This window comes from Sceloporus occidentalis, unplaced genomic scaffold (genome assembly GCF_023333645.1).
Source record: "Sceloporus occidentalis isolate IW3139 unplaced genomic scaffold, rSceOcc1.0.p SCAF_344, whole genome shotgun sequence".
Taxonomy (NCBI): domain Eukaryota; kingdom Metazoa; phylum Chordata; class Lepidosauria; order Squamata; family Phrynosomatidae; genus Sceloporus; species Sceloporus occidentalis.
Window position 1 is genome coordinate 53,949 of NW_028317324.1, and position 25,789 is coordinate 79,737.

The 25,789-nt window shown below is 43.7% G+C and overlaps 1 protein-coding gene across 4 annotated transcripts in view; it reads left to right on the plus strand.

Annotated features, from left to right (window-relative positions):
- The first annotated feature begins 617 nt into the window (after positions 1–617).
- The window catches only part of LOC149274178 (2-oxoglutarate dehydrogenase-like, mitochondrial), a 37,007-nt gene continuing 11,835 nt past the window's right edge, over positions 618–25,789 (plus strand). Inside the window, exons 1-16 of one of the 4 annotated variants that reach the window (XM_089505717.1) lie at positions 633–710; positions 5,209–5,400; positions 7,032–7,134; positions 8,648–8,698; positions 10,735–10,850; positions 10,942–11,096; positions 11,258–11,404; positions 12,220–12,310; positions 12,535–12,714; positions 12,798–12,926; positions 13,438–13,617; positions 13,940–14,092; positions 14,536–14,638; positions 14,726–14,854; positions 16,552–16,702; positions 22,465–22,592. In XM_089505717.1, the coding sequence (XP_089361843.1) occupies positions 8,671–8,698; positions 10,735–10,850; positions 10,942–11,096; positions 11,258–11,404; positions 12,220–12,310; positions 12,535–12,714; positions 12,798–12,926; positions 13,438–13,617; positions 13,940–14,092; positions 14,536–14,638; positions 14,726–14,854; positions 16,552–16,702; positions 22,465–22,592 (1,690 nt within the window). In that variant the 5' untranslated portion in view covers positions 633–710; positions 5,209–5,400; positions 7,032–7,134; positions 8,648–8,670. Of the gene's footprint in view, positions 711–5,208; positions 5,401–7,031; positions 7,135–8,647; positions 8,699–10,734; positions 10,851–10,941; positions 11,097–11,257; positions 11,405–12,219; positions 12,311–12,534; positions 12,715–12,797; positions 12,927–13,437; positions 13,618–13,939; positions 14,093–14,535; positions 14,639–14,725; positions 14,855–16,551; positions 16,703–22,464; positions 22,593–25,789 lie in introns of all 4 variants that reach the window. The other 3 variants (XM_089505719.1, XM_089505720.1, XM_089505721.1) reach the window with 3 other exon arrangements.

Consider the following 25,789-nt stretch of genomic DNA (forward strand, 5'->3'; position numbering starts at 1 on the left):
GCAGTGCCAGCCAGTATGAAGTCATGTCTCCATGCTCAGAACTTAAGGTTAAGGTTTTCAGGCCTAGGGCAGCATAAATATTAGGTGCACCTCATTCATGTATTTGCTCATAAAGTCAACCGAACTCAACTGCAACTCTGAACATGGTTGAAAACTAGTGATATTATTTATTATTGTTTTTGTTGTTTTTTATAGCGCCATCATATTCAGTAGCGCTACAATGTGTGAACAGGACAGGACAAGTAGTATATAACATAACAATTTGACTTCCAGAAACAACAGTTGAGGAGGACCCTAGTTATGTTTCATAGACTTTGGCCTTACTGGGTTTCCTAAATGATTCACTAAGTTGAATATTATCCTCTATATGACCCGTAGGTTGGACCGGAAGATTTGATTTAACCCCAGAGTAACCGGTATATAAGTTTTGTTTTTTTACGGTATATGTTTTTTATTTTGTTGTATGCTCACAGGTCGCAAAGAAGGTTCTCAATGAAAAGAAAATGAGTCGCCTCGGGTCACTCACATCCAAATTAAAACCCTATGGCGTTGGTCTTCTGGTGAAGCAGACAACTGCCCCGAGGACCGTACTCTCAAGATGTTGCGTTCATTCTTCGGGAGGCAAAGAGCCGTTCTTAAGTGGCACCAATTCCAGTTACGTGGAAGAAATGTATTACGCATGGTTGGAGAATCCGAAAAGTGTCCACAAGGTAAATACACTCCAAAGTGTTTTGTGTGTCAGATACAAGCAAGAAGCTTCTTAAAGGTCCTGTTCCACTTAGGCAACACATATGTAGCAGGCAGTGATCGCTTGTTGCCGTATAAACGGAAAAAAGCTCCTTTAAAAGGTATTGACCCTTCAAATGTAGAATCACGAATCTGCTAAGGGTTAATTTGCTGAGCATACCAGGGAGTGCAGTTAGTGCTTTATCTGAATGGGGTAGAACTTTAACATGTCTCTAGTGGACAGCTGAATAATCCATCAAACTGGGGCAATTCAATTCAAGCATCTATCCATATTCCTACAGTGTCTGGCTCGCCAATTTATGTGACATTATTAGTCTTTTTTTATTTTATTTTTTTATATCATTATTATTATTTATTGTTTTATGTAGCGCCATCAAATTACAGGTTCTGTTAATTGTGTAGTACAAGATAAAAAATGTATCCCAATGTATAGATCAAAATGTATCCCAATGTATAGATCAAAATGTATCCCAATGTATAGATCAAAATGTATCCCAACCATTTTTAGAATGCATTTCAACAACATTCTATGTTCACTATTAGTGTATGTGTATCATTAGTGGTTAACCTTAGGTTAAGTTTTAGAATGTGACAGCAAATAAGAGCAATCAGTCGTTGGTCTCGTCTTAGATTCAGGAGCCGTATGCCTGTCCCATGCGTGTTAAAATTCCCTCACTGTATTACCCTCTACCACCTCTGCTGGGAGTCTGTTCCACTTATCTCTTTGTAAAGTAAAACTTCCTTTAAGCAGATATCTGGACCTTTTTTTTTTTTTAGTTTGTTTATTGTGAAGAACAATTTTTCATAAAAGGCAATATTTTATGCTAGATTTTCTCTGATACTCGAACTAATGAAGCACTCTGATGGGAACTCAGGACTCTCTTTTACTTGGGTGCTTTATTGAGAGGACTCCTTTTATTCTCCTGTTGCATTGTTCCACTGGGGTTTGCTATCTCTGTCCTGAAAGTCTCTGTATTGTAAAGTGTTTATGCCTCATAGCAAAATTTTCCATTTGTAATGACTGCAGTGTATTTTTTCTTTAAAAAAAAAAAATCTATTATCGTTTTTTTAACTTTTTTTTTCTAACAAAAATCCAAATACCATTTATTTATTTATTTATTTTAAAAATATACAATTTTGAGATTAGGAGAAAAGTGCTTTGGAGAATTGGATATAAAACAGGAAAAAAAATCTTTACATTTATGCTGATTTAATCGATAGCAAATTTATAGTATAAAATGTTTTAAAACTGTAGGACTCTGCGATTTAGGATTTCATCATGTGATCAAATATTTTTTCTATTAAGGAATTTTGTTTGCATATAAGGCTACATTTTTATTGATATCATAAGTGGAGGACACTTAGTTTAGGAATGAGAGCAGAAGCCGAGCCAACTCAGGCTCCTTCTGTGTGACGCCACCGGTTGACTCTTCCACCTTTAGTTTGTCTATCCTTTTTGGGTATATTCACTAAAGAGAGAGTTTTTGTTTTTACTAACTTCATTATTAATGGCCAACACTGGCAATTTTCTTCAGCAAGAAGGGCTGAGATGGCCCTGTATAATGGGTAGCTCAATGGGTGAGGAGTCTTTGAAAGATCCTGATGATTTGACTATATACAGGACCAGCCAAGCTTTTCCTTCAGCGGACTATGGTTGGACCCTCATCATAAGTGGAGAGTTCAAGAAACTCAAACACAACTCTCCCTTTAGTGAAAAGACCCCTTTCTGTAGATCAATGGTAAAGAATAGGCAATGTTTTGATGATTGGTCTACAGCTTCCATATCCTTAGTCAGACATTTCCCAAATAATTACTTGTAAGGCTCATGGTAGCAGTAGATCAGACTGAACTTTACCCATGGTATACCCCCTTTGTTGTATGTGTGCGTTCGGCTGTAGTGTGAAAACAGTTTCCAAAACCAAGACTTTGTTTTCCTACTTGTTCTTTTTGTTTACACCATTAAGTTTGATGCCTGTTGAGGAGGACACATGAGTCTTTCAATACAAGGCAAGACAACGGTGTTCTTCGGTAACCCTTTCCACAGTGTCTTGTTGTCCGCCTGGCTTATCCTGCTGAATATCAGCACTATTCATTTCTATCATCAAGAAAGACCACAGTCATGCTAATACTTAGAAAGCCCCTTTAAATCCTGGGATATATAACCTTCACCCGTCTGGCTGCTTCAGAGAAGCATCTGAAATACAAGGCTCTATGACTCTAACTACACTATGCTAGTGACTATTTGTGTGCATGTAAGGAAGGGTGGTCCCTGTCACCTTGATGTTATCCTTCAACACACAACACCTTTATAGCCACCGTGCCCAAACAGTCCCAGCCAATCATCTTCTGAGTTTTTGTCACTCACTTACCTTATCTTGTAGCTGCACCAGCTGCCTGTAGAGACCGCTCTTGTCCAAGAAGTTAGATTGCCCCCACAGTGAAGTTGATGGTCCACAGGGCAAATTCAGGGTGGGTCTCTGGAATGTTGATGTTGTCTCCTGCAGTCCTTTTGTTGTAGGAGATTGTAGATTGTATCTCCTGTTTATTGTTCCCACCTGGTAGAGAGATATCCCTTTTGATGTATTGGGAGTTCCTGGACATTTGGGTTTTGCCCCTAGTGTAATTCCTTGAAACTGGTTTACGCAAGAGAAATCCCACTGTGTTGGGAGCCAGCTGTGGTCCTTGGAGACTAATAATTGACTTATATTTATTACAATACTGTATAGCATAAAGTAGACTATATCCGCTTAGACCATTCAACATTTCCATTGCAAGTCTCTTGAAATAATTGGCCTACTTCGCTAAGATCAAGTGAGTACCTGCGAGAGGGGGGAAGCTTGGTCCTCTGGTAATCAGAAGCCCAAGGTCTGAGATGCGCGGATTTTGATTATGTCAATGTCACAGGGGAGCTGGATTCCTAGAAGATTGTGTTGGGAGAGTCTGTGATGCCTTATGGCTCTGGTCTCTCCTTTAAGATGTCAGTGGTTCTCCCCGTAGTACTTTGAGAAGGACCAAGAAGATCCAGCCCTTGTTTAGGCTTGGGCTTAGAAGGGATGGAGAGGGGAGACATATCTGTTTGGTGATAACCAATTCAGGGGCTTTCAAGGTCTGGGTTCCCATTGTGGCTCTTCGTCAAGCTTTTGGATAATCTCCTCACTTCTTCACAATGAAGCACCCGCACCTTGATGGGATCTAAGATCCAGCAGTATGAAGGGTTAACACGATGGTTTGTAACCAATTGTCATCTGATTCATTGCTTAGTTTATGGAGTCTCTCATGGTGCAGTCAATAAAATCCTTGAACTGAGGATAGATGATGCAGGATTGACAGCCTTAATGGCAAGAGGTCTAAGGGTTATGTTTCCAGCAGATAGGACTATGTCAAATGCACGAAACCCTGTTAATCATCTTTAGTAAATAAGGGCTCCCTTGGTGCAATATGTTGTTGCGTAACTACGTATTCAGGGATAGGAAATGCCTCGATGAATAAGAAGCTATGGATTATACCATAACTTTATCGCAGGTCCTGCAGACGGTTTATTTGTTTTTTTTTCAGCAAGGCTATTGAGAAGAACTTTGAACTTTTTATAGTAGTAACAATTTCAAATTTGTTTTATAAGCTCTTTTATGCGACCAAAAAAGTCTAGTTTTTCAGTTCTCCGTGTGTTGTTAAAACATCTATCCTTGGTTGGTCTTTGGCCTAGTGAAACATGTCAGCCAAATGTCGTTCTTTAAGAGGAACAGCCTCTCCCTGTGTCCCTCTCTCCTCTCCTGATACCCCTTTTTGGGTTTATAAATTAGTGTGTGTGTGTGCGCAAAAACAATTGCTTTTCCTTTTATTTTAATTTTTTGTAAAGGGCTTACTAAATTACATATATAACTCTTGGTAGGTCACAAAGTCACACATGCCATGGCAGCGCCATTAGCTGTCTGAATGAAGTAAATTATTATGGAGGACGTGTCAACTGGGCACAGTCCTTCATAGTGTTAATGGACTGGTTGTTGAGATCGTATCCTTTTAAGCGGGGCATTGAGCAGTGCCAGCTAACGGGGAGAATGGCTTCCAGTTATACAGAATAGGGGATGTCTCTGGAATTTCTAGAAGAAGAGGGCCTTTGGCATCCAACACTACACGCTTGGTCATTGGTCACCATCAAGATACTTCATAGAACATTTGTAACAGATAAGATTCTAATCTAATGTTTTACTCCAAGAAGAGTTTTTGGTTGGCCAAGCCCATTGGAGTTTGTCCCATCATGATACATAGTGGAGACTCTGCAGACCACCACTGTGAATGGAAAAAACCCTTTGTCCAGCCTCTCCTGCATCACAGCTAGGATGACTTTATCAACATTCTACCCTAGTTTCTATAAATGGGTTTTCTGAACCTTTTAATTGTTCAATGTAGTGTTGACTGAAACGAAGTACTACAAGAGTATGATTATTCGTTCATGTTTTGCAGTCATGGGATGCATTTTTTCTGAATGCCGAGGCTGAGATGCCGCTTGGTGGCACGAATCACGTCGCTTCCTTGGTTGACAAAGAAAATAAAGCCTCGTGGACGCTTGGTCAGGGTCTTTCCATGGCACCAGCCAAAGCGGAGAAGCTGGTGGAGGACCATTTGGCTGTCCAGTCGTTGATCAGAGCCTATCAGGTATGATTTATCATGGGTAAAAAAAAACAAGAAAAACATTGTTGGAGTTTGCAGAATGTCCTCTCATTGACCTCTCTAATTCTTACATTAACCACAATAGTGTGGTGAAAGGAGCCATAATACCTAAACACAGCATTGGAAACATCATTTATAGTACTGTTTAATGTCCAAATGTCCCTTATGGACGTACAGACATGTCCACAAAATAGGTGCCGGGATGCCTTTTAGGATGTACCTGTACCTCCTGACTTCTTTTGCATTGACAACCTAGACTCTCTCCTGTCCGCAGAAGCTATCCTGCTGATTGATTATGTGTAACAGCACTTGACGTGTAAAGAATGCCATAAGGGGTCTGGTAGGAAAGTTCACTGAAGGGCAGGCGAGAGGCAGCAGGGTCTGTCTAGACCCTGATGGATCGGATTGCTGCCCCTGCTGGCTGATCATACACATTGCGATCAGCGATGCAGGGCTATGGAACTCTGCATGCTGATTAGGTAGAGAAGCACATTTTCTAAGTAAGTAGAAAATAGTATTAAGTGTTGAATAGGATATCTGATCTGGACATCTCCACATCTAGGGTTCTTCATCCATCAGTTGGCGAAGATAATCAATGTCATTATCTATAGCAAATTCTATTTTTAGTTTTCTGTCTTTATTATCTGATGATGTCATGTATAATTGATTACAGATCACATTATGTACTCCACAGACCTCAACAAAAGTGTTTCCACTTCCAGACGGTTATTTTTTTTTTCCCTTGCTCGGTTGGATTTTTTTTTTTTTTCTTCAAAAAAGGGTTAATGGCAAAAACCAGCCGGCAGGCTCACTCACTGCTTATCCCCAAACCTGTTCACCCCACGACCCCCAGACTTTATTTGCTGCCACCACCAAGTTCTATTTCTAGTTTTAAAAAATGCCTAATGAGGCTTTGGTAACCCCTTGAACTGCACAATTATTTTTTGATATAAAGGAATTCTACGTTTTTAATCGCAGGTTCCTGTTCTTATAGACCCCTTATAGAGGGGAGTCTGTGGCCCAGGCGCTTAATGACCTGGGTCGTAAAACCTGGCAGCAAACTCCTGCCTGATATTTTAATGTCTCATATTTTGCTGTTATGGCACCATGTACGTTAATTGTGCCCACCATGTGATTAGACGCATACAGGTACCATTTTGCACCCCCCCCCCCACCCCCACCCGTGCTCTCGGACAGCAGGTAGTGAGTAGGACTCATTGGAGGAAGTTTTAGGAGAGGTCTGTGCCGGTGGTTGCACAAACTGACTGTGGGAGCTGTTGAGTTGTCCCAAGGGAGAGCTGCCATTGGACCCCAAAGGTAAACCTAGACCCATAACAGGTGCCCCCTTTTGCCCTTCGTCCTGGATAAACTTTAGGTATAACGTACGTTTAGAGAATGGAGAGATGAGCTTCGGGTGTTTTGCTTACTTACAGATCAGGGGCCATGATGCTGCAAGTCTCGACCCTCTAGGCATTAATGAAGTCTTCTCTGATGGTTCCTTGGATGAAAACGCTATTGGGCATGCAAATATTGGTGAGCGTTATTGTGTTCTGTTCCGTGATTGATTTTTCTTGTATATTTTTTTGTTTCCTTTGGTTAATCCTCAAACTGGGCAGATCCGTGGCCATCATGTGGCTCAGCTGGACCCTCTGGGAATCCTGGATGCAGACTTGGACTCGTTCGTTCCGTCTGATCTAATAACAACACTTGATAAACTGGGTGAGAACTCAAGGCCGTAGTGAATTGCCTGAAGGTGGCGGCAGGTCGTTTTTGGTTGCTGCCTTTGTCTGCTTGGTATTTTAGCTGCCATTTGCCCCCCCCCCCCCGCTTTGCATATATGTGCCTCCTGTTTAGCATGGACCTTCTTACCTTAGTAAGATAAGGTCTACAGTATTGTCGGTGTCGTCCTGCTTGTATCTGGCACTGCTGTCGTGTCGCTTGTCTTTAGCTGTTCCTTTGGGCTCTAAGATACAACCTTTACCACGGCTGCTGTAGATAAAGCAGAATTTGACGAGAAAAACCTTAATCAGTCCTTGGTCTCGACATAGATTCATAATAGACGTATACCCGAATTCCCTCGTGTATTAACCGCTACCATCGTATTGAGATGCTAAATACACCATATGTCCAAAAGTATGTAGACACCTGACCATCACACCTATCTGAGCTTAGGGGTGAGCCTAGAGTGAAACTAATGAAAATGAAATGCAAAACTAACGAAAATGAAATAGATTCATCACCGCTTGTAGCCGCCATTATGGCGGCATTTTGGTGCTCGTTGATGAGGTAAAGTGGGAGGGTTCATATCACTGACTGATAGGTAAAAGTAGAAAAAAAATGGGGGTTGTCTCATTGTTGAGGCCCAATAACCTCTGGGAGTTTTTGCTTACTCTTTCACTCTGGCCAATCAGGATTTACAAGCGGCCGGGCATTAGATATATAAGTGCACTGGCGCCATTTTGACTTGTCGGTAGTAGCAGTTACAGACTGATGGGAGTTGGAGTGTGAGACAGTGACAGCTTAGCAGGGGCTGAGATTGATGCTCGTTACTCACGTACAATACTGCAAGTTAATGAATAGTTTATTTTGGTGCAGAAAATGTACTATTGTGTGGTGGATTGGAGAAGCTGTAGTGACTACTGTAGAGTAGAAATAAGTTGCCCATTTACGCTACCAGCCAAACCTGTAATTTGTGGACAGGTCAATTTTTTTGGTATCTTTCTATCATATCATCTATTATTCTTCATTAATAAATATTGGTGACAAAACCAGGCATTAAAAAATGTAATATTGCTCCACGGGGCTGCATGTGCCGGTGTCTGCCTGCCCAGGCCCAGGGCTCTACTACTCCTGCTGCTGCATTTAGGAACTTGATAGCCAACTTGTGACACTAGATTCGCAAGGAGCCTTAATGTATGGTGCCTTCAGCAGCACGGACCACCATTACATTGTCACCTATCTGGGATGGTCAGGGGTGATCAGAGGATCTCCCCACCCAGACCATGCACCCCGCTGCCTGCAAAAGTGGGGCAGCTACCCATGACAGTGGGACAGTGCCTGAAAATCATGACTGTCCCACAGAATCTGTGACTGTTGGGAGGTAATGGGGTCAGGCCACCACCCACCATAGCCGAAGAACCACCTTGCAGCACTCAGCTGCTCAGCGTCACAAGGAGGCCACGTTGGAGCAACATAGACCTCCATCGATTTTACAGCTTTCTAGGCCCATGAGTCTGGGATCTCTTCAGCTAGCGCATGCGAATCCTCTCCGTGGGGGTCACTGGTTCTTTGGTTCTGCTGGTCATTGGGTTGTGAGACAGCCGCCCTATTCCCCTCTCACCCTCCTACAGATTTAAGCTATGGTTAATCCTCAAACTGGGCAGTTCCATGGCCATCATGTGGCTCATCATGTTGGGTAGTTAAATCACTCCACTCACCCTGTGTCTGGAGAAGCTGCCCCTTTCGCCCCATTACTGCCCTTCCCGACTATGCCTACACTTGCCCATCGTTTGCTGGTTAGTTGTTTTTTTTTTTTGCTTAATTCTTCTCTCTTGTTGTCCTCGTCCCCTCCTAACAAAACTCTGCCCTCTTGTATTTGTCTTCGTGGCGCGTCTCTGGGTGCCGAACTTTAATTTTTGTATTTATTTTTTTTTGTTATGGAATTTGAACTTTCGGTGCTTTTTATTTTTTTTTTTTTATTTTTTTTTTAAACATAAATACCGGTGTGGTTTGTACATGCGTCCCTTTCTTGACGTGTCTGGCATAAAGGATGCTTTTTTGATGCCGGTTTCTGCTTTAGCGGCGCGGGCTGTCTCTCCAAATGCGAGATGTTTTCCGAATCCTTTCTTTTATTATCTCTCAGGGCTAAGAACTGTCTCTCGCTGAGAAGCCTCCTTGAGTGATTGATGGTTGTGTTTTTGAGTGTAAGGTATTGCATCTGTCATGAAGAGGTGGATGATCTGCGCTGGCTGAATAGTATCTCGCATATTAAAGCCACGGATTAATGAGCTCCAGCTGCTTGCAACGCTTTGAAAAGCTTTGTTGTTTTTCATTTTACCAACTTGATCTTTTTTTTGGAGCTTAAGCAGGCGATATATGATTTAATTCTTGACTGCGTAGATTGATAAGCGATCCTAGAGATATAGAACATGACATTCCTATCGTTCATTATAAGCAAGGAGAAGACAAATAAAATCAATGTTTCATGGTTTTTTTCAAGTTTGTTGAAGTAGCCACGTGACCCGTTCTTCTGAGTTTGCCGACGGAGCGGAATCTAGAACGGTAATGTTTTGGATCGCTGGTCCGGCGCTGTCCTCTTTGATACATAAAGTCCCAAGCATCCATTAAATGTTAATGAAAATGTACACTGCAGCTGACGTTCGGGTTTGCATCAGATCTTCAGGGTCAACGCCGTAGACGTTTTATTCCCCCCCCCAAAAAAACCCCCCAAAAAAACAGTCGACCTTCCTAAGCCTACAAGAATAGTCTTTAACCTTTTATAAAATATCATTTTTTTTTTGTTTTTTTTATAGAATTTGTGTAGTGTCGTGTCGTCTTGTTGCCTTCATTCTTTTAAATACTGGAACCGTGATCTAGCTGTCCGGTTATCGATCGTGATATGCTTTGTTTTAAGAGGACGGTAATTCATAGGGTATTTAAACTGTCAAATACAGTCAGTTTCCATTAGGATCTGACCTTTGGTGTGCTTTTCGGTAATTTTGCTATTCTTTTTACTCTGAAAGACACAAGGATACATCTTGAGTGTTATAAATCCAAACTCCTAGACTCCTCGCGTCATTGGGCTCCAAAGAACATTAATACTCGAAGCATGGACGTGAAGACTTATTTCTGTCATCGGCGTTCCGACATAATTCATCCAGGGAGGGGGGGAACAAATCCAGCCACGTGACCCCGTAATAAACCAGTGGAACCCATCTGTCAGACCGTGTGCACAATGTACGCTGCCCGAAACATCTAGAACATCTGGTGGCTAAAGGTTCAGATATTGGCCCAAAATTTTGAAATCACAGCAGCCTAGGAAGCTATTGCCCTCCTGACCCCTTTTGCCAGCTTTAGCCTTTCTATTATGTTTAACCTCTTGCTGATGATTTAGGATTTCTTTTATTTTACTTTTTTCTTTTAAAATTCCAATTTTTTTTTTTAGTTTTCTCTGCATATTTTAAGTGACTCTTTTGTTGGCCTGCTGCGTTGTCACCCTCTGCCTGTAAAGTTGATTCCCTAGCTTTGCTTGACAGTATATTATCTTTTTTTTCTTTTTTTTTTTTCTTTTGTTTGTTCTATAATTTTGTCCCCCAACAGGGTTTTACGGTTTGCACGAAGCTGATCTGGATAAGGTTTTCCGTTTGCCAACCACCACTTACGTTGGAGGTAATGAATCGGCCCTCTCGCTCCGAGAGATCATCAGGAGGCTGGAGGTACGGCTCTCCGTTTATGTTACTTCATGGATCGCTTTCTTGGTAGGAGCGACATGACCATATAATTATGTATTTTTTTTTTATTATTAAGGATTCATATTGTCAGCACATTGGGCTGGAATTCATGTTCATCAATGACGTCGAGCAGTGCCAGTGGATCAGACAAAAATTTGAGACTCCGGGTATTATGAAGTTCACAAACGAAGAGAAACGCACTCTCCTGGCGAGGCTAGTACGTTCCACCAGGTATCTCTTCGTAATAGCCACGTGTTTTATTGCCTATATTCAAATATTCTGGCTTGGTCTTGACCGTTCGATGGTTGATAACCCAGATACGAGGCAGCCTGGACCTGTTGTGTTGATGTGGAGAAGACGTCTACGAAGTGTTTTTATTTGCCCTTGTTTAGGTTTGAGGACTTCCTTGCACGCAAATGGTCTTCGGAGAAAAGATTTGGGTTGGAAGGCTGCGAGGTGATGATCCCAGCTTTAAAAGCAATTATCGACAAATCCAGTGAGATGGGAGTGGAGTATGTGATAATGGGCATGCCGCATAGGTAAGGCTTATTGTATTGTTTCCTCTTAGAGCATAGTACGGATACAGTAGAAGCCTTATTTCACTAGATAGTAAGGTAACGACTTAAAATATTATTACATAAAGTTAACTTGCGTCCAAAATAACATTCTTGACTTTATTCAGAAAAATACTGTTGTACAGAAAATAGACGATTGTTGTACGGATCATTGAAAGGGAAGCTGAAGTTACATGGAAGAAACCTAAGCCTACTATCTTTTTTCTTTCTTATGCTAAATGGCTGATAAGAATTCCCTGGGTAGGCTCCCCAGAGTTCCTCTGGGGTGTGGCTCCATGTTTGGGCAGGGCAAATGGGTAATATGGGTGGGGCTAACACTTGACAGGCTTTAGTGGGAGGTAAAGGGGTGGGGAACAACCAGAACACGGGTAGTGGGTGGGTGTGTCTTGCCCGGAGAAACTGACTCGGAGACCCGGGGAAGCAGATACTCACCCGGAGACTCCAGGTCCAACCTGGAGAGTTCCCAAGCATGGCAATAGGTAAAATTGATTTATAATATTTATTTACTATGCGCCTACATTAAAAATATATTGCCTTATAGTTGTTTGATTGAAGAAATGTTGGAGCAGGAAACTATTCTTTAATTTTCTTACAACGAGCAGTAACATTCTCTGTGAGGCTCTCATTTGATATATAAAATAGATAAATAAGTATACTTTAAGGCAAAGTAGGTTTTTTATTTTTTAAGTTTTGGGTATTCTCCCTAAAAGAAAGATAATAGACTCTTCAAAATTTCACTCAAAAGTAGTGCCACGTGTGTCATTTTCTTTGCTTGTCAGGGGCCGGCTTAACGTGTTGGCCAACGTCATTCGTAAAGATTTAGAGCAGATCTTCTGCCAATTTGACTCCAAGCTGGAAGCTTCAGATGAGGTAATTTTTTTGTTTTTGATATTTAACAACAAAAACAGTTTACTTAATCAGTTCAACGATGTTATAAATTGGACCATATATATTTTGGAAATGCTACATGTGTTTTTGCCTTCCTTGGACCTCTGATTTTAGTTTTTGGAATGGAATAAACTCTTTGATGGGACCTCTTTCGGGGACCGTTGCTTTACAAATCCTTAATGGTATTGGTTCTTCTTCTACTCCAGGGCTCGGGGGATGTTAAGTATCATCTGGGAATGTACCACGAGAGGATTAATCGCGTCACAAACAAGAAGATTACTTTGTCGTTGGTTGCCAATCCTTCCCACTTGGAGGCTGTGGATCCAGTGGTTCAAGGAAAAACGAAAGCAGAACAGTTTTATCGAGGGGATGTTGAAGGAAAAAAGGTTGTCACATTGATTAAAATCCCAGGGGGCGTAGAGGGAATCACTAAGGTGATGCACAATAACACAATTTGTATGTGCTGTAGGTGATGTCCATTTTACTTCATGGAGATGCGGCATTTGCTGGACAAGGTGTCGTCTACGAAACGTTCCACCTCAGTGACCTCCCTTCCTACACTACGAACGGTACCATCCATGTTGTTGTGAATAACCAGGTAAACAAATATAAAATGGACCTAATCATTGCCTCTACTACCAAGCTAACCAGAAGAAGTGGTTCAACCTTAAGCCAGCATCCATGATACTTCTACATTTTTTCATGACCAAAGACGAAGCCCCGAGTGGTCTTCTTGAGGCGTAACATCAAGATCTGAGGATGCTCATTACATTTGATTGTGAACATGTAACTACGTGGTGATGTGAGGATTATTTGAGGTGTAGATCAGAGGAGCAATTATAAGCATCATGTGTAGATTAACAAGAAATTTTTATTTTTTCGGTAAAATAAGTAACATCTTGTATATCTAATACCAATACACTTCTTGTTATTACAAAACACGCATAGTACATTTAGGGTTACATGCAAACTTTTACGCACAGTGTCGTCTCAGTAAGCCCCAAACATGTCAGAACCTAACCAAAAGGTCTGGGATAAAAGTGACATTGTCCTCAACGTTCTAAACCAAACCTTGTGGTATTTGTAATGCGAGGTTTGTCACCCTCCAGATCGGCTTCACTACAGACCCTCGAATGGCACGCTCTTCCCCATACCCTACAGATGTGGCACGGGTGGTTAACGCGCCCATATTTCATGTCAATGCAGATGATCCCGAAGCAGTTATGTATGTGTGCAACGTGGCTGCGGAGTGGAGAAACACCTTTCACAAGGACGTGGTGGTGGATTTGGTAAGTGCATGCTTGTGCCGTATGGATATTTATGCCCGTATTATGCGCGTATGTGACTTCCTTTGGACCCTGCTGTGTTGTTAATATCAGATTTTATCTAACTTATCCCTCTCTTACCTCTCTCACACACATACACAATGCCAGATTGAGACGGGTTAATCATTATATCTTTGCGTCTCATATTAGACAGAGGGGAAACTGAAAGAACGTCCCGATAATGAAGCAAAGGCATTTTTAAATTTCCCATTTTAGTTACTAATACTGTATAAAACATCAGTAGTGTGGATAGAGGTCACCCTCGCATGTGCCTGTTCCTCTGCAGGTCTCTTACCGTCGCAGCGGACACAATGAAATGGATGAACCCATGTTCACGCAGCCTCTCATGTACAAACAGATACATAAGCAGGTCCCGGTGTTGAAGAAATATGCCGACAAGATGATTGCAGAGGGCATAGTTTCCTTACAAGAGTTTGAGGTACTTGTGACTTCAAATATTGCAAATACCAATTTAGTACAATAGTCTCATCAGGAGACACATTTAGTTAGAGGCTAGAAAAAAAAAACCCTAACCCTGTGTACATGAGAGCAGAAATGTCCTCTATGTTTTATTGAAAAACAAGCTCTATTTTCTGAAGAAGATATATAGGGAATGGGACCTTATGGTGAAGGACCATGTGGTGCTTTGGTGGCCCCTTTGAACTATCATGATCATATTTTTTTGTGAACCTTTAATTATGTTCTTGATTGATTTTTTTTTAATTATTATTTTAAAGTGGTGGAATTCTGCTGAATTCTCAAAAAATCTGTAAATTGATTGCACCAATATAGACCTGTGAATGTTGCCCCCCCCAACTCATTGGTCTAGTAAGGTGAGCAAATCAGGATGATTTTATTCCTGTGTAATGTTTTATCTCTCAGGAAGAGATAGCGAAGTATGACAAGATCTGCGAAGAATCCTATACTCAATCCAAAGATAAAAAAATTCTCAATATCAAGCACTGGTTGGATTCTCCATGGCCAGGTGAGAGAGAAGAGATATGCGTTGATTAGGGTAGGGTAGGTGGTTGAAATTCTTATACCCTCCTGTTTTTTTCCCCCCCGTTTCCAGGATTTTTCACTTTGGATGGGGAACCGAAAAGTATGACCTGTCCCCCGACTGGGATACCTGAAGATATGCTTTTGCATATTGGCACTGTGGCCAGCTCTGTGCCTGTAGATGACTTTAAAATTCATGGGGGTGAGTGACGTCCCTGCAACTTTTAGTCTACTAGAATATAATTTTTGGTTAGGCTATTAATCACGCAAAAAAAAATTAAACTGTTATATGGTGGCATTTCTTTCTTTTTTTTTTTTCTTTTTTTTCATTTTAGCCCCTGACGACAAACGTAGGGCTAGTATCTACTTACATCTCATCCCTGGCCAGTCCAACCCTACCTGGCCCTATGTGAAAAAGTAATTGTCCCTCTTAGTCCCTAAATCAACCAAATTAACCAAATGTAATTGAGAGTTGGGTTCAATTTCACTAGATGCGCCCAAGCATAATTACTGCCAGCCCTGTTAAAATCTATTAAATAGAACCTGCAAAGGGAAGTTGAATAAAAGATGTCAAAAAAGCAGCATATGAAGAGTTACAAAGCCATTTCTAAGGCTCTGGGACTTCAGTGAACCACAGCAAGAGCGTGGTGAACCTTCCCAGGAGTTACCGACCCGCCAACGTTCCTCCAAGAGCCCACTGATGACTCTTCTAGGAGACCACAAAACAACCCAGACTAACATGTAAACAGCTGGTGTCACGGAGCTGGCTAGTCCGACCGACTACCTCCGCTGTCTTGTGCTCCCTTAGCCTGGGACACCACACTTTCCCCGGTTCCCCAGTCACTCGCCGAGACTCAGTGTAGGTAAAACCAAACGAAGACTGATTTATTTCTCACACACAGGACTGGATATATCCAGCAAAACACACATTAACATAAAACAAGATATTGGGACACAAACCGCCCCCTTAATCTGCCTCCCAGAGACAACAGGGGCAGTAACGAGATTAACAATACAACAGGGGGGGGGGAGACTGATTTATACAACATTAAACTGAAAGAATGGCGGCCTCTCCCTGGTGGCAGATCCTGGCTGTCTGCTGGAGACAATCCCCTCAGCCAGTGATGAGATGATACTGCTGGGGGTAGCCACAGAAGCCTTTACAAACCCAGGGCCCATCGTCAATAGGGAGGAGGCTGGCAGTCAGGCTTCTCCAGTGGTCCCAGTGATGGAGGCTTCCGTCATAGCTGGAAGCCTCAGTTGCGTCCGTTAAGGTCAGCGTTCACGATTCCATTGGTGGGGGTCGCAAGCTGAAAACTATTGCTGACCAGAAAGAACATAGACTCATCTTGCGTTTTCCAAAAAAAAAAACATCTTAATGACCCCCAAGACTGGGGCAATGGGCAAGTGTAAGGATCTGAGCAACTTTGACGAGGGCCAGATTGTGATGGCGAGATGACCGGGTCAGAGCATCTCCAAAACCGCAGCTCTTGTGAGGTCTTCCTGGTCTGCAGCGGTCGGTACTAAAAGTGGCCCAAGGAAGGAAAAGCCATGAACTGGCAACAGAGTCATAGGCGACAGATGAGCTGCTGGAGCTACTGGAGCTCAAATTGCTAAAATAAAGTGCTGGTTCTGATAGGAAAGCATCAGAACACGCAGAGCATCGCAGCTTGTTGCGTATGGGGCCGTGTAGCCGCAGACCAGTCAGGGTGCCCAAAGACTCTACGTATTTTTGGTCTTTGCCCAGTTAATAGTTCACCCAAAATAGTTGGTGATATTTCGGTGCCACCTATGCCATCAGTTGAAAGGTTTTAACAAAGTACAGAATGATCAGGGGAGCATGTAATAAGTCTCTGTATTATATCGCCGGCATGCTGATGGAACTGTGCTCAATTCCAGGGCTCTCTAGGATTTTGAAAAGCAGAATGGAAATGACAAAGAACCGCGTCGTGGACTGGGCGTTGGCGGAGTACATGGCCTTTGGGTCACTACTGAAAGAGGGGATTCATGTTCGTCTCAGTGGGCAGGATGTAGAAAGGGGAACCTTTAGGTAAGTGGCCGTGCCAAGGGTATGTTGGCTTGCCGTTCCTGCCAGTTCATTTAGGTGTTTATTGTGGGTTTTTTATTTATTATTTTTATTATTATGGATTTTTTTTATTTTTTTTTTGTATTATTACTGCACACATTAACACAAAACCATGGAGCCCCTCGTCATGTTGTGCTGAGGGGCTTTAATCCATGTATGTATCCTGTTTTGGACGTGAATGAGATATATACATATATATATATATTGCTTTTACTTGTCCAATGCCCCTGGCTATTATATTATATATTTTTTGTTCCAGTTTCACTCCATATACAAGCTACAGAATTTAGTAAAACTTAAAAACTTGCATTATGATGAAAGGTTGGAACCACCTCGGCCTAGGGCGACCACACTAATTATTTTTGGAGTTTAGGGATGCAAAACAATTACTTTGTAGAGTTTGCCAGTTTTCTTCATCTGTGTGATTTTCCAAAAACTAGGAGGGAGCTCTAATGAAAAACAAGCGGAAAGCTCAGAATTTTTGTTTGAATTTAGTTTTTGTCATTCTGTCACGCGCTCTCACTCACTTCGAATGTATCTCTACCCTCTTTCTTCTTGTTCTCTGCTTCTTCTCTTTCTTCTTTGTGCTATCTGCCTCTTTATTCTTTCTACTCCGGTGATCAACTACTTGCGGGGATCTGGTGCGTTACCCCTGCCTCCTGGAGCGCTTCCGCATTAGGGTGGAGCCTTGTCACGCACCACAGGGGTAATTTCTTCCCAATTTTAAGGTGGTCCCTGTGGTGCGCGCTGAGGCTCAACCCTGACATGGGGGCGCTCCAGGAGGCATGCCAGATGGATCTGCGGAGAAAGAAGTGCAGAAACGCTTCTCTTTCTTCACGGATCCATCTGCTTTATTCTGGCCTCCTAGAACACTTCTGCTAAAGGGTCGAGCCTCGTGCGCACCATGGGGACAGCCTCTCCCCTATTCCTCCGGAGTAACGCAGTGGATCCCCGGAGAAGAACGTAGAATGGAGTACCAGAGAACACGAAGAAGAAGCTGAGCTGTGAAGACACAGAAGCAGTTGGTGGAGAGGATAGAGACACATTGAGAGAGAATGTATGGGATCGTGACAGAGAGTGAGTGAGGATGGGTGACAACAAATTTTGTTTCCAAGTCCAAAAAAAAAATCCTTGCCACGGTGCCTCCATTACGCATTTCAGGATTCACCCCAGAACATGTGGTAGATTCTTAAATTCTATGACTGTGGTTGACCATGCATGGTCACCTTGTTGTGTAGACCTGTCATAAAATGATACTTTTAATTGGCAAAAGGCTGGCAAGGCTTACCGGAGTTGGATATTTTGGTCAAAACCTTTTTGTTTTGTGTATTTTGAGCTTTTGGAATTCCAGATGTAGCCCACGGTGCATTTGGTCAGCATTTACACCCTGACTGGGTCGTATCCCTCTTCTATGAAGTACCTCAATAAGAACAGAGATGGATCATCATGCTTTCTATGTGACACTTGACCAATGTTCTGTGAACTGCCTCATTACTCAAGTCCTTTGGTTGGGTCTGCCCCGGGCTGACAGATGCCAGCTTTTCCCATATTTCAGCAGCCTCCATCTAATGGCATTGCAGACCGGCGTTGATGTTCACCATCTCGCTCTCCTCTCGTTATCCCGAACCAGAGATTGCTTCTTGTCGATGCCTGTGAAATGTTGAGGCGACAGAACGCTGCATCTAATTCAATTAACCCTGTACCATTTCACCTGTCCTGAATTATGCTAGTAATCGCCACCTATTAAAGAGACCAATTTGTTCCTGACATTCATTACTGCAGGGGAGGGTGCGAGAAGACGCTTGCTTTCATTTCGTCTGACACCGGCAGATACCTTGCAAGTAATACAACGATAGCGCCTATTATGTGTAATGGCCCATTTGCCTGACTGCCTACGGAGCTGAACATATTGGTGTGATTCAGTCAGTTGGCCCCACTCATTACTCAGAGAGTTAATGGATTACAGTAATTGCTTCAGTCATCTCTGTTTTCATAACGTGCCCTGGTGTCCCCTTCCCCCGTTGATTAATGACGCCTCAGAGCACCGTAGGAGGAAGAGTAGAACTCTCAGCTCTTTTGATGTATCCGTAGAACATGTTGGAAAAGACCAAACACAAAATCGCTTAGATATTGGCTTTGTTGGTTAATGGTTAGTAAAGAATACCAGTTATTCTACTACAAGAGCTGATTACTGGGTCCTCCGGGTTAGCGCAGTGGCGGATTTTGGCTTATAGAGACAAGGCCCGAAGCAGCCTTTTGCCACATAACAGGGAGGCTGATCGCCCAAGAGCTGGTTAAAAGAGAGGTCCCTGATCTCCTCAACCATCCAATTAACTCTATGGACGACTGTGCCTCGTGCCTCCATAGTTAATATCTACCTCCTTAAAAGGCGGAGCTCCGGGATGTTCTGTCATGATATCCCAACGCTGACCAAAAGATGGCGGTTTGGAGGGGAGTGGATGATGATGATGTCCCGGGTTGGTCCTAGGGCAGTGCCAAAGGTAAATACACCACACTGGATTTATCCCCTTCAATCCCCTATAGACGTACCGGGACGTCCAAAAAAACGCCCACTAAGAAACCCCTATGGACGTCCCGGTACGTCCAGCCCTTCGTGCAGCGTCAGGGACACATCCCTGCCGCTGCACGGGGGACCAGGCTGTCGTTTCACAGCCTGGACTCCCCCCTGGCAGCAGAAGCCGGCATCGCCGGCTTTCTGCTGCCCGATCTCCTGTAACAGCTTCCGGCATGAAAGCCGGTAAGCTGTTACATTTGAAAGTGCCCGATCGCGCAATCGCGCAGTTGCAAACGCGCGATCGGGTATTCCCTTCCGGGTTGCGTCACTGCTCACACCCTGCGGGGATATCCTGCCCTCCGATGAGGCACAGAGACGCTGCGATCTCTATCCAGGTCTGTGAGGACCTGCATAGAGATCACAGTGTGATCGGTGCAGGGGGATCGCGGGGAGGGGAGTAAGAAACCATCTCTCTCACTCCCCCTCCCGTCCTGAAAGAGAAAAGCAGAAAAAAAAAACATTAGTCCATTTAAAAAACATTAAAAAAATCATTAAAATAATAATGTAAATAATACTAAAAAAAATTATAATGTGAGCTGTGGTGTCATTATGACATCACTGGCATGTTCAGGAGGTCCTAGGAGGACCTTTAACCATTACTGTGTAAAAAAAAAATATATATATATATAAAAAAAAATACAAAAAAATGTAAAACAAATAATAAAAAAAAAATATAAAAAAATATAATAAAAAAAATTCTTAAAAAAAACCCTTACTTCCCATTTCCCTAGCATAACATCTAGCCAGTATAACCCTCCTGCCCCCGTTCACAACCCCCAAACCCGTTAAGCCATAGGCATAAAATTTATACAAAATTGTACACCTAATAGTATGCTCCCTGGTGCTGGGAAAGTCTGGAAAATCTATATAAATTAGGTATTTCTGAAATCAGGACACCTGAATTGATAAACTTGGAGGGGATTTTCCATCACTTTACCTAATTTTGTGAGGATTCAGAGGGAAAATGTAAAAAAAAATTTGTTTATTTTTCTAATGTTCGCTAGTTTTTACTAAATTTCTCATTCTAAATTTTCAGCTAATCATCCAACTATGGTATCAAACGAAAGCTCTATCTCTCCTTGAAAAAACAATATATAGTTTACATGGGTACACTATTCACAGGAACAGAGAATCATCGCTAAACCGACATACCCCAAAAATGGCAAAATTGCTCTGGGCTTTGAGGTACCAAAAACCCCTGGGATTGAAGGGGTTAAAACCTGGTGGCGTTTGGCCACACCTTCTCCCCACCCAGTTTACTCCCACTCCTTGCCTCTTTGAGACTATTTGTAGTTAGCCCCTCCCTAAATGCATGCGGCCCCTCCTTCTTGTCTCTGTTACACCCCTATTTGTCTCCTGTAAAAAGCAGGATGGATGAAAGCGTCTCGATAAAATCCCAGATATGCGCATGAACTATTGTTTGTAAAACTAATTTCTGTTGTCAACGTATAGTGCAGGCTCTCGTCTGAGCCATATGCCTATCGCATGCATGTTTAAATTCCCTCACTGTGTTAGCCTTTACCACATCTGCTGGGAAACTGTTCCACTTATCTACCACCTTCTCAAAGACATCCGAATACAACATCATGGGGTGCGCCTGTTGCTTCTAAACATGTAATTGGAATGTGTAATCTAATTTGGCCAACGCTTGCCACCCGAGGTGCCTCAAGGGTGCATCTTTTTTGTCTGCTTTCCTTCAGAAGAGAGCAGATGGCTCATTCATTAGCACGGCTGTCGATCAGACACTGATTGAATTACCTGTGCTCTTCTGAGTAGATCCTGAAGCACTCTTGGGCATGATGACCAGATGGCTCCTTAACAAGATACGTGTAGAAAATCTATGTACAGGGCTGCGTTAAAGTCGTAGGTGCCCCGCACAATGGATTCTTTGTATTTATCCTTGTTTTATTGCATCATGTTGTCACCCTCGGTTCTAATCGGTAACGATGGTTGCCCGAATATATGCCGCACTTCCCCCACACACTTTAAGTCTTTAAAGGGGGGGGGGGCGCTGCCTATATTCGGGGTTTAGCGCAGGAATGCGCAATTCGTATCGCCTGACGCCCGGGACAGCAGGGTTAGGATCCAGATCCCCCGCAGCGCTGCAGAGGACCTGCATCCTACTGTCCGGGAGCCATGGATGTCTACACGTTGCGCTGACAGCCTCCCCTGCCAGCACTTCCCACAGGGGGAGTGCCGGCAAGGGAGATTGTTAAAGCACATCGCGCAGACGTGCCGGCAGCGGAGGTTGTTTACGCGCATCGCTAGGGCATATCTAGGTAGCAGAGTGGCAGGGAGGGGCATATCTGGAGGGGGCAGAGTGGCAGCTACTGCTCTCTTATACAAAGATTTATAAACCCCTAAAAACATTAGAGAATTTAAGAACAAAAATGAATCGTTAAGTTCATTTTGCCAGCAAAAACATGTATTCAAATGTCCATTTTTTTTAACAAATGTATTCCACGCATTATAAATACTATTCAATAGCAACGGAATTCTAATTCAGATATAGAATCTTTAATATTTTACACTACCGAAGGCTCCATTAAAAGATAGAAATATAAAAAAAATATATAAAATTATTAAAGATATACGATTATTAATGAAAATATATTTTTCATTAGCTGGCAACAGTAATAAAGGGGTTAAACAAGGTTAATCACATGGTACATTACAGAGAGGACTAGGCACAGTAATAATAGCCATGTTGCTGGAGGGCTGAACCTGTGCGCATTGCTCTTCCCGTTATAGTTAATAATTATTATAAATGGTAAAAATGACCTTGCTGTAATTTTGTGTTAAGTGCTGCGTTGCGGCCTTTCCCGTTCCATCATACTTAAATCTTCCCCGATGACGATCATGGATGGGATTTTTGAGAATATTACTTTTTGTACTTTACTGCTAGGGTGGTAGCTAGGTGGAACAGCCTCGTAACAGAGGGGGTAGAAGGCAATACAATAAGGGAATGGAAACATGCATATGGTTACTGAACCTAAGAAGGGACCAACGACGGTTAAGGTCTCTACAGTAGAAAAGATGGGCCAAATGGTCCTTGTCCGCCGTCAAATATCTTAATTGAAAGTCTAAGATATCCCTGACGTCACATTGCAATTGGTAATCTCACACCCATAATGCATCTCTGTTCTTGCAGTCACCGGCACCACGTGTTACATCATCAGGATGTGGACCGTCGTACTTGTGTCCCAATGAACCATCTGTGGCCGAATCAGGCTCCGTACACCGTGTGTAACAGCTCGCTCTCTGAATACGGGGTTCTGGGTGAGTGAACACTTGTTGGAAATCTTTTTTTTTTTTCGGTATATGTTGGACAAAATAAGAGAGGGACATTTATCCTTAAATCCAAATACGAGGTGGGCTTGGTGGCATTGATCCTAGCCAAACAGCTGCCTGATACCAAGCCTTCCTTGCCAGAATTAGGGCAACAATACGGTAGCCGTTCCACTTAGACAAAACATTAACTGGTTTTTTTTGGAGCTCTGTTCCACCAAAATGCCCTACTGTCCTGTTTTTGAAGGCTGTGGAGATCAGCAGCTGGTAGGGAAGACCTCAAAGACCTCAATCACCGTTCCCATGCAGCCACCTTCACTATATCACAAGGGGTAAGGTAGGTGGCCTTGGTCATGCTTACAGACCTTACCCCCATTAGCCTATGACCTCACCCTCACCTTCCGATAACACATTCTAATAATCCATCCAATGAAGATGTCCCGTTTTGGACACCTGAAGAGGAGTATGAGTCCATGTGAAGAATGCTAATGTTGGTGTTTTGTTAGATGTACAATTTCCCTGGTCCTGAAGGCACCTTAGCAGGTCAGCAGCACAGTGGCTGCTTCGATGGAGCCTGGACACAAGGTTACCATATCTCTCGAGTGTCCCCCCTATTAGAAGACAGTTCCTCTCTAAGACCCAAGTCCTCTGATGCCCCTCTTTTCCAGGAGCTCAGACTGTTTGCTCGGCGTGAGTGTACGACAGGGTTCTACACCTCTAAAAGCCACAACCTCGTTTTTCTGGCTGGTCCAATAAAGTCCTGAAGAGTCCATCCTGTGAAATGCCAAAAAGTATCTTCGAGCGTGTGTGGAATACCGTATTGGCTCGGATATAGGCCGCCCCCGTATATAGGCCGCACCCTAAAAGTTTGGTGCTTTTTTAAAGAATTTTTTTTTTTTAATAGACATGCTGCCACTCTGTCTCCCCCCCCGAGATATGCTGCCACTCTCCCCCACCGGAGATATGCTGCCACTCTGTCCCCCCCGAGATATGCTGCCACTGCCCCCCCCCCCCGAGATATGCTGCCACTGCCCCCCCCGAGATATGCTGCCACTGTTCTCCCCCCCGAGATATACTGCCACTGTCCTCCTCCTCCTCCCCCGAGATATGCTGCCACTGTCCCCCCCCCTCCCAAGATATGCTGCCACTCTGCCCCCCACCCCCCGACTTACCAGAGCAGACTCCCGGGTGTCTTGCGGGGCCGGCGGGGGATATCTATGCAATACGCGTATACAACTTCCAGTGCCGGGACTCAGCGGATGTGCCGGCACCGGAAGTTGTATACACGTATTGCGTAGGTGTCCCCCGCCGGCCCCGCAAGACACCCGGGAGTCTGCTCTGGTAAGTCTTGGGGGCAGAGGTAAAACGCATCGTGCGGACGTTCACCGCTGCACGATGCGCTTAGACAATCTCCCGTGCCAGCACTCCCCTCGTTGAAAGTGCTGGCAGGGGAGGCTGTCTGAGCGTATCAGAGAGTAGGATACGGGTCCCCTGCACCGCTGCGGGGGATCTGTATCCTAACCCTGATGCCTGCCCGGCGCCGGGAACTGCATGTCCCGGGCGTCGGGCGCTAGACCCCGAATATAGGCCGCACCCCCACTTTAAAGACTTAAAGTGGGGGGGGGGGAGTGCGGCCTATATTCGAGCCAATACGGTATATTTGGTAAATTTTGTTAATGTCACGGTATGTTTTCTGTAAGAACATGGAAGTGAAGATAAATCACTCTATAAATAGGGAGCAGCATATGCGCAGGAAACCCTCAGACCAATTAGCCATATTGCAGATTTCCTCAGCCATGTCTCCCAATCAGCTGAAATGGGCCCTTTATGTTGCAGATAAAATTAGACTTGGGTTAAGAGTTGCCAGGGGAAATTCTACTGTGTGTTCTGGGAAATTTGTGGCTACAGAGCTTTAGTTTTTACTATTAGTCTCATATCGGTGAAAAATACTTGGTCTGAAATCCTTCCTTTTGACGCTATTCCGGTTGAAATCTTACCTACAAAAGACTGAGACGTGACTTTTAATTGAGTATGGGCCATGGGTGTTTACCCAGACTCCCCGGGTAAAGCCATGCTTTCCTGGGTCTCAGAGTGTTTTCTTCTTTCTCTGGAGCCGGGGAGCGTTTGGCCACGCCTACTCTCCGCCCATGTTTTGATCTATTCCCTGGCCTCTCCACCCAGTCCCCTCCCCCGCTCTTAATGCGTTCTGTGAGTAGCCCCGCCCCTCGCGCAGCTACCCCACCCTTATGTGGAGCTGCTCACCCTTCTCAGGATTTATTCTTTCATTTGTCTCAGTGATCACCTTTGCCAGGGATGCTTAATTATCATATCGCATGGGTACGGATACGCTGTTGCCATATAAACGTAAAAAATGCAGCCGTCTGGGTCACGTCATCAGGTGCCGGGGCTGCTGCATGATCACCTCTCTGGCCCTGGCGACACATTCATGGCACTCAGCAGTACAGGGCTGCACAACTCTAGTCCTTGAGGGCTGCACACAGACCCTGGATTCTTTAATATGTCTCTGCTCAAGCTGGGATAGTGGCCTGTTTGCGGCCCTCGAGGACTGGAGTTGTGTTGGCCTGCGGTTTGTTGGGTAAAGCTTAGCCTCTGGGTTTCAGCCAGGGACGTACCTAGAGTATTTGGCATGCTGGGACGGATCCTATATTTGATGACCACCCCCCATTCTTTAAAATGTTACCCTTTCACTCGCTCTTATCCATGTTGTCTAAAACTCTCTCACACTCTCTCAAAGTCTCACTACCTTCTCTATCAGCCGCTTCCATTTCCCTGTCTGTTTTTTCCTGTGGCTCCTCTTCATCTTCTTCCTCCTACTTTATTATGTCTTCTTTTCCTTTGTTAACTTTTCTGTGTCTTCTTTCTTCGTCCATTACTCCATGAACCAGGCCTCCCGGAGCACTTCTGCAAAAGGGGGGGAGCCTCAGGGCATTGGAGAAACGGGAGATAGGCTGTCCCCGGGTCGGAGTACTTTCACAAAAGGGGGCAGAGCCCCTGGGACAGCCTCTCCTCTGTTCCCCCATTCAGAGAGAGAGGGTGTGCCGGGAGGCCTGGTTCACGGAGGAGTGGACGAAGAAAGAAGACACTGGGAGAAGTGGAAAAAGAAGAACAAGAAGATGCTGCGGGAAAGGGGACAGAGAGGGAATTTCAAGGAGCCTTAAGACCTCTGT